Here is a 12,150-nt window from a genome sequence, read left to right on the forward strand (position 1 = left end):
GCATCAGCAGTACAGTGCACTGCATAAAATTACTACAGTACTGTGCAGAAGTCTTAGGCGCCCTAGGCTATAGATATGTACGTGCCTGAGACATTTGTACGGTACTGTAGCTCTGAGCATAATCGAGTGAGTGGATTATTGTCTGTGGTGTGATTCTGAGTCACTGTGTGTGTGTGTACGAGGCTGAGGTTAATTTTAACCCTCATGTTACAGACTGACCGAGAGCCTGCAAGCGGACAGACACACTGACAAGCCGCCACCGCTACCCCCCAAGGTGAGCTCGGAACCCACAGCCGGAGCAAACACAAGTGTCTGTTGGAAGCTTGAAAATCAGAAGTAAAGGGCTGAGTTTGTCCGTTGGTAGATTCCGGAGTGCGCAGGGGCCGCTGCGGTTCCCAGATCACTCAGTGAGGGGCCATCACATGGCCGCCATTGAATGGACTCACCCCCAACCCAGCGACAGTCGAGGGGTGAGGGGGGCGGTGTGGTGAGCCCGGGTCCTGTCGAGCTCCCGCCGGCTCCTGGGGCTTGTGGGATCAACCCGTGCAGCCGGGAGGCTCCCAGAAAACCAGGGAGCTCACTGGCCAGGCGTGCATATCCACATCAGTCTGTGCGGACGGGCCTGGGGTTGGCAGAGGAGGCGGGGGGGCTTATGGAACACCCTTGGGTATGGAACCCTCTGCCTGGTGGGGTGTTGCAGACAGAAGTTTCAGCACATTTGAACAACCATTTGATGGTCAGCATGGGACTCAATGGGCCGAATGGCCTCTTTCCTCACTGTCCTTGGGGGAGGTGGGGAGGGGGCAAGTACTCCGGTGTGGACAGGGTGACTGAAGTTGGGATGAGGATGGATATCATGGACTGGTTCTTCATTTGAATTGGGCATCTAAGGATATCGGGCAGGGCATTGGACAGAATGGGGAGGAGAGCATTCAAGGTGGTCTGCCATTCAATGGCTAACTTTACCTCCACTCTATTCATGTGCCCTGGTTCCATTCGATGAGGTGCAAGAGCGGATGCCGGAGGAGGAGCTCTTGAACTGATCTTAGTCCCAATCCCAGTCCCAGTCACTGTTGGTATCCCATCTCCATCCCAATCCCCCATCCTAATTCCAATATCCCATCCCAATCCCAATCCCCATGCTAATCCCAATATCCCATCCCAATTCCAATATCCCATCCCTATCCCAATCCTGATATCCCATCCCAATCCCAATATTCCAGTCTCAATCCCAATATCCAATCTCCATCGCAATTCCAATATCCCATCCCTATCCCAATGCCGATATCCCATCCCAATCTCAATATTCCAGTCTCAATCCCAATATCCAATCCCCATCGCAATCCCAATATCCCATCCCCATCCCAATCCCAATATCCCATCTCAATACCCCATCCCCATCACAATTCCAATTTCCCAATCCCAGTATTCCATCCCAATATCCCATCCCACTTCTGGCTCCCCTCTCCTCTGGAGGGCTGATGGGGGCTCGGTGCATTCCCCCGCTGGGGCAGGCTTGGGGCTCTGCAGCTGGTGTATTGACCCCCTGATCCCTTGCCACTCTCCCCTCCGACCCCACACAGCCCAAGTTCCGGACCAGCTCGGAGGATAGCCTCCCGGAAGAAGAGAAGCTGAAGACGGTGGCCCAACACCCAAAGTGCACGCGGCTGATGACCCCGCTCACCCGCTGCTCCAGTGGCCCGCTGGAAGCCTCCAGGAAGCTGGGCAGGGGGGCCTCCAGAAGCCCTGTCCACTCTGCCGTCAATGTCAGCAGCTCAGGTACCATCGCGTTCCTCCGCGGGAACACGGGAGAATGGGAGCACAGGGACACGGGAACGTGGGAGCACAGGGATACAGAGATACAGGAACAGAAGAACACAGACACAGGAACTCAGAGACATGGAAACACAGAACGATGGGATCACAGAAATACATGGGAACACGGGAACACAGGAACACACTATCTCTCTCACACGCACTAACGCTAGCACACACACACTCTCTCTCTCACGCACTCTCTCACACACACTCATCTCTTTCACACACTATCTTTCTCTCTCTCACACACACACACCCGCATTGTGATTCTGTTGCCATGGCGTTGAGTGTGCGCACTTCAATGTCTTCCCCCGGTATCCTCTCCTAATCGACCCTAAACTGAGCCGTGTGCTCCGGTTGGCTTTATGGTGCCTTTCCTGCCACACACGGTGGGGTTTGTCGACTCCCTCAGTAATGGGGATGTGTAAATGTGTATATATTGTTTGTGTGCTGTAGACATTTCTGTTTATTTTGTAAGATGATTGTAATTACCTTGTGAGGTGCATCATATTCTGATTCATGGGTAGTCTGAAGTTAACTTTATGGGTAATTAGAGGTTGTGTGTCCTGGTGCCTAACACACAGGGACTGATCACCCTCAGTAAGAGAGATCAGGACTGCCAGGAGTTCACACTGGACAAAAATAGTATGGATCTATTGTGATTTCTGGTAAATATCTTTTTGTAAGTACCGGCTATTTTCCTTTCACTATTTTCGCTAATTTTTGTAAGTTTGATTTTTGACGCGCCCATTAAACACCCTTGCACCAAAGCGACTCCAACCATTTTTCCTTCTGTCACAGCCCACATATCTAACAGTAGAGAAGGCAAGCAGGTACAAGTGTTACCGTGCTTCACTACTCCCGAGCCGTCGGCAGTCCTGCGGCCCATCGGCATGCAGCAAGATCGCGCAGACAGCAGGAGGTCAGATCTGTTTCCTATCAAATGGGGGAGCAGGTGAAATTTAGCCACTTCTGCAAACGCTGGCAATCTTGAGCAACGCACACGAAACACCAAAGGAACTCAGCAGCTCGGGCAGTAATCGTGGAGGGGAATAAACAGTCAACGCTTTGGATCCTGATGAAGGGTCTCCAGCCCGAAACGTGACTGCTCATTTCCCTCTGTAGGCGCTGCCCGACCTGCTGAGTTCCTCCTGCTGTTACACCTGAACGTGTTATGCTTGAAACAAAAGAGGCCGGGAACTTTTCATATGGTAATACAGGAGGGCACTGAGAGAGCCTGCTCACATTTCACCTCTCTTCCCACCCCCAAGGTAGGCTTGAACCCACGACCTGACTCAAGGTGAGACTGACACTGTATTACCATACAGGTGAGGCGGTCCCAGGACCCCCTCCTCCTCTCCGTCCAGACTGTTCTCGGGTGGGTGCAGGTTCCTCCTTGGCCAACCCTCGGACGGGGGAGCCCCTGGGTGTGAGAGCGACCGGCCTAATCACTTTCCACGTCTGCCCCGCCAGATCCCAGCCAGTGGGCGAGTCACCTTGCCAGGGACACAGGAGGGACCCCACCTCTGCTGCCTCGGAGGAAGGAAAAGAAGGAGAGAGCGGTAGGTCACATTTACCGGAATAATTCCGGGGGTGGTGGGGGGAGGCTGGAAGATTGCAAATGTCACCCCACTCTTTAAGGAGGGAGGGAGGAAGAAGAAGAGAAATTCTATGCCAGTTAACCTGACTTCAGTGGTTGGGAAGGTGTTGGAGTCTATTATCAAGGGTGAAGTTTTGGGGTGCTTGGAGGCACTTGCTAAAAAGGCCAAGGTCTGCATGGTCTCCTCAAGCGGAGATCTTGCCTGACAAATCTGTTGTAATCCTTTCAGGAAATTACAGGCAGGGTAGACAAAGGAGAGTCACTTGATGTTGTGTGCTTTGATTTTCAGAAGGCCTTTGACAAGGTGCCGCACGTGAGGCTGTTTAACAAGATAAGAGCCCGTGGTATTGCAGGAAATATATTAGCGTGGATAGGAGATTGGCTGACTGGCAGGTGGCAAAGAGCAGGAATAAAGGGGGACTTTTCTGATGGGCTGCGGGGGACTGGTGGTGTTCCACGGGGGCTGGTGTTGAGACTGCTTGTTTTCACATTATATGCCAATGATTTGGAAGATGGAATTGATGGCTTCATGGCTGAGTTTGCGGACAATACAAAGATAGTTGGAGAGGCAGGTAGTGTTGAGGAAGCAGGCAGTCTGCAGAAGGGCTTGGACAGATTGAGAGAATGGGCAAAGAGATAGCAGGTGGAATATAGTGTGGGGAAGTGTATGGTCGTGCACTTTGGTAAAAGGAATAAAGGTGTAGACTATTTTCTAAATGGGGAGAAAATTAAAAAATCAGAGCCGGAAAGAGACTTGTTGTCCTCTTGCAGAATTCCATAAAGGGTACCTTGCAGGTTGAGTCGGTGGTAAGGAAGGTAAATGCAATGTTAGGACTTGAATATAAAAGCAAATATGTAATGCAAGGCTTTATAAGGCATTGATCAGATTGCGCTTGGAGTATCATGAGAGTTTTGTGCCCCTGGGAGAGGATGTTTCCTACAGTAGAGGAGTCTAGGGCCATAGGGCACAGATCAGAATAGAGGGATGTCCATTTAGAACAGAGATGAGGAAGAATTTCTTTAGCCAGAGGGTGGTGAATCTGTGGAATTCATCCATTGCCACAGAATGACTTTAGAGGCCACATCATTAAAATGGAAGTTGATGGGTTCTTGATTAGTCAGGATATCTAAGGTTATGGGGAGAGGGCAGGAGAATGGGGTTGAGAGGGTTAATAAATCAGCCGTGATGGAATAGCAAAACCGACTCAATGGGCTGAATAGCCTAATTCTGCTCCTGTGTCTTATTGAATGGGCAGAATGGGTTCGACGGGCAAGATGGCCTACTCCTGTTCCTATTTCTAATGGTCTCCCTGTCATCTGTGTTTTTCCCCGGGAGCTCTGGTTCCCCATGTTGTTGTGAGGTTAACTGACCACTGTAAATTGCCCCTGGTGTGTGTGGAAGAGGGGTAAACACTGGGGGGTAGCTGATGGGAGAATGCAATGGGATTTGTGTAAATGCGTGGTTGGTGGTCAGCATGGACTCGATGGGCTGAAGGGCCTACATCCATGAAGTTTGCCAGCCCTTGCTTTACTCTCTGGTGGTGATGGGTGAGTGATGAAAGACCAGAGGTGAAGTGGCAGGTTTAGTGACTGAGCAGATGTCTATACAATGAAAGAAATGCCACAATACCATCTCCTGTGGATTCAAATTGCCGTTCCAGACCATAATACACCCAGTCGGGATACCATCAGTTATATATACCCTCCTTCCCCTTTGTTCTGTGCATGTTTGAAATGTCTCTGCACAGATAAGTATTCTCACCGGAGGTCTGACATTCTCAGTTTTGGAGGCTCCTTTAAGGATGATGTATGAAACTGCAGTTCCACCAGGTGCCTCCGGGGGACACTGCTATTCCACTTGGGGGGCCACGCACGACTGAAGTGCCATCTGCTGGGCCCCGGCAGTACTGCAGCAGTGGGTCACTGCAACTGAAAGCATCTATCTAGGCAATGCACGCAAAATGCTGGAGGAACTCAGCAGGCCAGGCAGCGCCTAGAGAAAAAAGTCCAGTCGACGCTTCGGGCCTAAACCCTTCGGTAGGACTGGAGGGAAAAGAAAGCCGAGGAGTAGATTTAAAAGGTGAGGGAAGGGGAGAGAGAAGCACAAGGTGATAGGTGAAAATTGAAGAGGGAGGGATGACACAAAGAGCTGGGAGGTTAAGTGATATCTGTCCATCTTTCTCCTTCCCCCTCACTCTTTCTCTTGCTCTCTCTCCCTCCCTCCTTCCCTCCCCTCCTCTCCCTCTCGTCTCTCTCCACTCTTTCACTTCTTCCCCTTCTCTCTCCCTCCCCTTTCTCTTTCTGTCTTTCTCTCTCTCACCCCTCTTTCACTCCTCTCTCTCTCCCTCTCCTTTCTCTTTCTGTCTTTCTCTCTCACCCCTCTTTCATTCCTTCCCTATCTCACTCCTCTCTCTCTTTCTCTCTCTCTTTCTCTCTCTCTCTCTCTCTCTCTCTCCCCCCGTCCCCCCTCCCCTTCCCCCCCTCTTCCCCTCTCCCCCTCCAACACCGCCTGACCTGCTGAGTCTTTCCAGAATTTTCTCTCTTTAATTTAGGCTTCCAGCATCTGCACTTTTTGCTCACTGAATAAAGGAGACTGGGGTGGTGGTAATGGGTGGTGCTGATCGTAAGGTCTGTTTGTCCTCCCTAACCATCCCGGGATAGCTGAATACTCGTCTTGCGAGTTGTGGGAAGCCAGGGAGATCTCCGGTGTCCCTGGTGGCTACACCTGCAGGAAGTGTACCCAGCTTCAGCTCCTTTCAGGCCGCGTTACGGAGTTGGAGCTGGAACTGGGTGAGCCTTGGATCACTCAGGAGGCTGAGGGACTGATTAATGAGACATACAGGGAGTTGGTTACACCCAAGGTGCAGGACACAGGTAACTGGGTGACCTTCAGGAGGGGAACGCCTGTACTGAGTATCGTGGCTGTTCTCAACAACAGGTTTACTATTTTGAATGCTATTTTGGGGAGGATGAACTAGCAGAGGAACTAACAGTGGTCAGGTCTCTAGCACTGTGGTTCAGAAGGGGAGGGAGGGGAGGAGCACGGTAGTGATAAGGGATTCCATAGTCGGAGGAACAGACAGGAGATTCTGTGGACATGAATGAGACACCCGGATGGTATGTTGCCTCCCAGGTACCAGGGTCAAAGATGTCTCGGATTGGGTCCACCGCATTCTAAAGAGCCAGAAGCCATGACGCATATTAGGACCAACACATAGTTCAGAAAAGAGAGGAAGTCCTGAAGAGAGGATATAGGGAGTTAGCTAGAAAGCTGAAAAGCAGGACCTGTGGATTGCTGCCTATGCCACAAGCTAGTGAGGGTAAGAATAGCATGATTTGGCAGAGGGATTGGTGCAAGGGGCAGGACTTCAGATTTCAGGATCATTGGGATCTCTTCTGGGGGAGGTATGACCCATACGAAAATGACAGGTTACACCTGAACACGAGGGGAACCAGTATCCTTGCGGGCAAGTTTGCTAGAGCTGTTGGGGAGGGCAGAGGGAAGGGATCAGGAATGAGGACGATACAGTTGGTATATAACGAGATGCAGTGTGTAGTGAGGCCGTGAGGAAGGACAGGCAGATGATGGGGCAAAATTGCAGTCAGTGCAATGGGTTAAAGTGTAATGGGGGGGGCACAATCAAAAAGGGTGCAAATACAGGACTGATGGTGTTATTTTTGAATGGATACAGTATACGGAAAAGGTAGATGATCTGGTAGCGCAGTTAGAGATTGGCAGGTGTGACGCCGTGGGCATCTCTGAGTCGTGGCTGAAAGAAGATCATAGTTGGGAGCTTCACATCCAAGGATGCAGCTTGTATCAAAAGGACAGGCAGGTAGGCAGAGGGGGTGGTGTGGCTCTGGTGGTATAAAATGAAATCAAATCCTTAGAAAGAGGAGATGTAGAATCCTTATGGGTGGAGTTAAGAAAATGCAAAGGTGAAAAGACCCTGAGAGGACTTTTATACAGACCTTTGGGCAGTAGCCAGGAAGTGGCCCACAACTTACAGTGGGAGCTAGAAAAGGCATGTCAAAAGGGCAATGTTACAATGGTCATGGGGATTTCAATATGCAGGCAGATTGGAAAATCAAATTGGTGCTGAATCGCAGATGGAATTTGTAAAACGCCTACAAGATGGCTTTAAGCGTCATAGAATCCCACAGCACAGAAACAGGCCCTTCGGCCCATCTAGTCTGTGCTGAACTATTAATCTGCCTAGTCCCATTGATCTGCACCTTGACCATAGCCCTCCATACCCCAACCATCCATGTACCTATCCAAACTTCTCTTAAACTTTGAGATGGTGCCTGCATCTACCACTTGTGCTTGTAACCCGTTCCACACTCAGAGGGTCATGAGTGAAGACGTTCCCTCTCATGTTCCCCTTAAACATTTCACCTTTCACCCTTAACCCATGACCTCTAGTTATATTCTCACCCAACCTCAGTGGAAGAAGCCTGCTTGCATTTGCCCCATCTGTACCCCTCATAATTTGGTATACCTCTATCAAATCTCCCCTCAATATTCTATGTTCTAGAGAATAAAGTCCTAACCTATTCAATCTTTCCTTATAACTTAGGTCTTCAAGTCCTGGCAACATCAATGTAAATTTTCTCTGTACTCTTTCAATTTTACTTTCATCTTATCTGTAGGTAGGTGACCAAAACTGAACCCGATACTCCAAATTAAGCCTCTCCAATGTCTTATACAACTTCAACATAACAAGCCATCTCCTGCACTCAGTGCTTTGATTTATGAAGGCCAATGTGCCAAAAGCTTTCTTTACAACCCTATCTACCTGTGACGCCACTTTCAATGAATTATGGATCTGTATTCTCAGGTCCCTTTGTTCCACCACACTCCTCAGTGCCCTACCGTTCTGGTTGGTCCTACCAAAGAGCAAAACCTTGCACTCGTCTGCATTAAATTCCACCTGCCATTTTCAGCCTATTTTTCCAGCTCGTCCAGATCCCGCTGCAAGTTTTGGTAGTCTTCCTCACCGTCCACTATACCCCCCAATCTTGGTGTCATCTGCAAATCTGCTGATCCAGTTAACCACGTTATCATCCAGATCGTTGGTATAGATGACAAACAACAGTGGGCCCAGCATCGATCCCTGTGGCACACCACTAGTCGTGGGCCTCCAGTCAGAGAGGCAACTCTCTACAATCACTCTCTGCCTTCTCCCATAAAGCCAATGTCTAATCCAATTTACTACCTGATCTTGAATGCCAAGTGACTCAACTTTCTCGACCAACCTCCAAACTGCGACCTGACCAAATGCCTTGCTAAAGTCCATGTAAACATGCCTTCCCTTCATCAACTTTCCTGGAAACTTCCTGGAAGAACTTCATAAAATTGGTTTGACATGACTTATCACGCACAAAGCCATGCTTACTGTCTGTAAACAGTCCCTGTCCATCCAAATACACATATATCTGGTCCCTTAGAATACCTTCCAATAATTTACCCACTACTGATGTCAGACTCGCCAGGCCTTTAATCTCCTGGCTTATTCTTGGAGCCTTACTTAAACAGTGGAATAACATTAGCTATCCGCCAATCCTCTGGCACCTCACCGATGGCTAAAGATGTTTTAAATACTTCTGCCGGGGCTCCTGCAGTTTCAGCACTTGCCTCCCAAAGGATCCGAGGGAACTCCTTGTCAGGCTCTGGTGAGTTAGCCACCCTAATTTTCCTCAAGGCAGCAAACAACTCCTCCTCTGTAACCTGGATAGGGTCCATGACCTCGATGCTGCTTTGCCTCACCTCTATAGACTCTGTGTCCATCTCCTGAGTAAATACAGAGGCAAAAAAATCTATTTAACATCTCCCCCATCTCTTTCAGCTCCGCACATAGATTACCTCTCTTCCAGAGGGCCAATTTTGTCCCTTGGTATCCTTTTGCTCTTAATATATCTGTAGAAGTCCTTAGGATACTCCCTCACCTTGTCTGCTGGAGCAACTCCATGCCTTCTTTTAGCCCTCCTGGTTTCCTTCTTAAGAGTTCTCTTGCATTTCTTATACTCCTCAAATCCCTCATTTGTTCCTGACTGCCTAAGCACTTCCTTTTTTTTCTTAACCAGGGCCTCAGTATCTCTCACAAACGAAGGTTCCCTAAATCTGTTATCTTCGTCTTTTATTCTGACAGGAACATACAAACTACTCTCAAAGTTTCGCTTTTGAAGGCCTCCCACTTACCAAGTACTCCTTTGTCAGAAAACAGCCTGTCCCAATCCACACTTGCCAGATCCTTTCTGATACCAACAAAGTTTACCTTTCTCCAATTTAGAATCTCAACCTGAGGACCAGACCTAAGCTTTTCCAAAGTTACCTTCAAACTAACGGAATTATGATCACTAAGTGCAAAGGGTTTCCCTACACAACCTTGTTTCACTTTCCCCTTCTCATTCCGTACTAGATCCACTATCATACTCTCTCCAGTCAGGACTTCTGTGTACTGATTAAGGAAACTTCACTGAAAACATTTGATGAACTCTTCCCCATCCAGCCCCTTTTACGGTATGGGAATCCCAGTCAATACGTGGAAAGTTAAAATCAGCTTACGCTTCTTGCAACAGCCTGCGATCTCTCCACAAATTTGCTCTTCTAAATCCCACGGACTGTTGGGTGGTCTATAATATAATCCCATAAATTTGATCATACCTTCTTCATTCCCCAGCTCAGTAGGTGAGCTCTCCAGACGGTCCTGACCGAGCACTGCCGTGACATTTTCCCTGACTAGTATCGCCGCCCCCATTCCTCCAGCTCAATCACGTCCAAAATGGCAGGACCCCGGAATATTGAACTGCTGGTCCTGCCCTTCCTGCAACTAAGTCTCACTTTTGGCTGCAATGTCATAATTCCACATGCTGATCCAAGCCCTGCGTTTATCTGCTGTTCCTACAATAGTCCTTACATTGAAACATACACAGCTCAGAACGTTAACCCCGCCATGCTCGACCTTCTGCTTCCTGACATTGTATGTAGTCTTAACAACTTCGTTCTCCACAACCTCTCCACGATTTGGTCTGGCTCGCTGGTTCCAATCCCCCTTTGACTCTAGTTTAAACCACTGCGCCATGCAGCACCAGCAAACCTTCCCGCTACAATACTAGTCCCCCTCCAGTTCAGGTGCAAACCGGTTCCTTCTGTACAGGTCCCACCTTCCCTGAAAGTGAGCCTTAATAATCCAAAAAACCTGAAGCCCTTCCTCCTGCACCAAAGTGTTAAAGTGTGTGACCTTCCTATTTCTGGCCTCACTAGCACGTGGCATGGGTACCAGTTCTGAGGTCACAACCCCGGAGGTCCTGTCCTTTAACTTAGCACCCAGCTTCCTGAACTCACTTTGGCAGGACCTCGTCACCCATCCTACGCATACCGTTGGTACCAACGTGGTCCACTGTCTCGGGCTGTGCTCACCCTCCCACTTAAGAATGCCGTGGTCTTGTCTCAGGAGGCAACAAACTCATACGGGAATCTCGTTCTCATCCAGAGAATTTCCTTTCTCTTCCTCTAACCACCGAATTCCCTGTCACCACCGGTCACCTCTTCTCCCCCCTTCCCTTCTGAACCACAGAACCAAATACGCTGTTGTAATACTTTATACTTTATACTTTATTGTCGCCAAACAATTGGTACTAGAACGTACAATCATCACAGCGATATTTGAATCTGCGCTTCACACTCCCTGGATTACAAATATTAAATATTAAAAATAGTTAAAATTAGTAAATATTAAACATTTAAATTATAAATCATAAATAGAAAATAGAAAAATGGGAAGTAAGTTAGTGCAAAAAAAACCGAGAGGCAGGTCCGGATTTTTGGAGGGTACGGCCCAGATCCGGGTCAGGATCCGTTCAGCAGTCTTATCACAGTTGGAAAAAAACTGTTCCCAAATCTGGCCGTACGAGTCTTCAAGCTCCTGAGCCTTCTCCCGGAGGGAAGAGGGACGAAAAGTCTGTTGGCTGGGTGGGTCATGTCCTTGATTATCCTGGCAGCACTGCTCCGACAGCGTGCGGTGTAAAGTGAGTCCACGGACGGAAGATTAAGTATAAGTAAGAGGGGTAGGCGTAATAAGCTGTAGCTTCAGCCTACACCCTTTCGGTCTGTTTTAAAGAATATCTATGTTTTTTGTTTTAGTTTTGTCTTATGAAATCATTGTTATGAAATCATCGTTGAAAGTAATGCTTTTGTTATGTTTGTACGGACGGAAATACATTTCATTCATTCATTCATTCATCTGCTTGTTATGGCTTCTCCCTAGTAGGTCTCCCCCCGGACCCCCCCAGCAGTATCCAGGGCAGTATACTTAAGGGGAATGGCCACAGAGAGCGTTCCTCTTATAATCACCTACCACAGCCCTCACTAGCCTCCCGAACTTCCACCATCTCCAACGAGATAGAAACATAGAAAATACGTGCAGGAGTAGGCCATTCGGCCCTTCGAGCCTGCACCGCCATTCAATACGATCATGGCTGATCATCCAACTCAGAACCCTGTACCTGCCTTCCCTCCATACCCCCGTTCCCTTTAGCCACAAGGGCCATATCTAACTCCCTCTTAAATATAGCCAATGAACTGGCCTCAACTGTTTCCTGTGGCAGAGAATTCCACAGATTCACCACTCTCTGTGTGAAGAAGTTTTTCCTCATCTTGGTCCTAAAAGGTGTCCCCTTTATCCTTAAACTGTGACCCCTCGTTCTGGACTTCCCCAACATCGGGAACA

At 48.7% G+C, this 12,150-nt stretch overlaps 1 protein-coding gene across 1 annotated transcript in view; it reads left to right on the top strand.

Annotated features, from left to right (window-relative positions):
- LOC134353243 (mitogen-activated protein kinase kinase kinase kinase 5-like) overlaps positions 1–12,150 on the top strand; it is a 181,287-nt gene that overhangs the window by 130,251 nt on the left and 38,886 nt on the right. Inside the window, exons 17-19 of the mRNA XM_063061274.1 lie at positions 214–274; positions 1,584–1,779; positions 3,292–3,380. Coding sequence (XP_062917344.1) covers positions 214–274; positions 1,584–1,779; positions 3,292–3,380 — 346 coding nt within the window. The remainder of the gene's footprint in view (positions 1–213; positions 275–1,583; positions 1,780–3,291; positions 3,381–12,150) is intronic.

This window comes from Mobula hypostoma, chromosome 10 (assembly GCF_963921235.1).
Source record: "Mobula hypostoma chromosome 10, sMobHyp1.1, whole genome shotgun sequence".
In the NCBI taxonomy this organism is placed as follows: Eukaryota; Metazoa; Chordata; class Chondrichthyes; order Myliobatiformes; family Myliobatidae; genus Mobula; species Mobula hypostoma.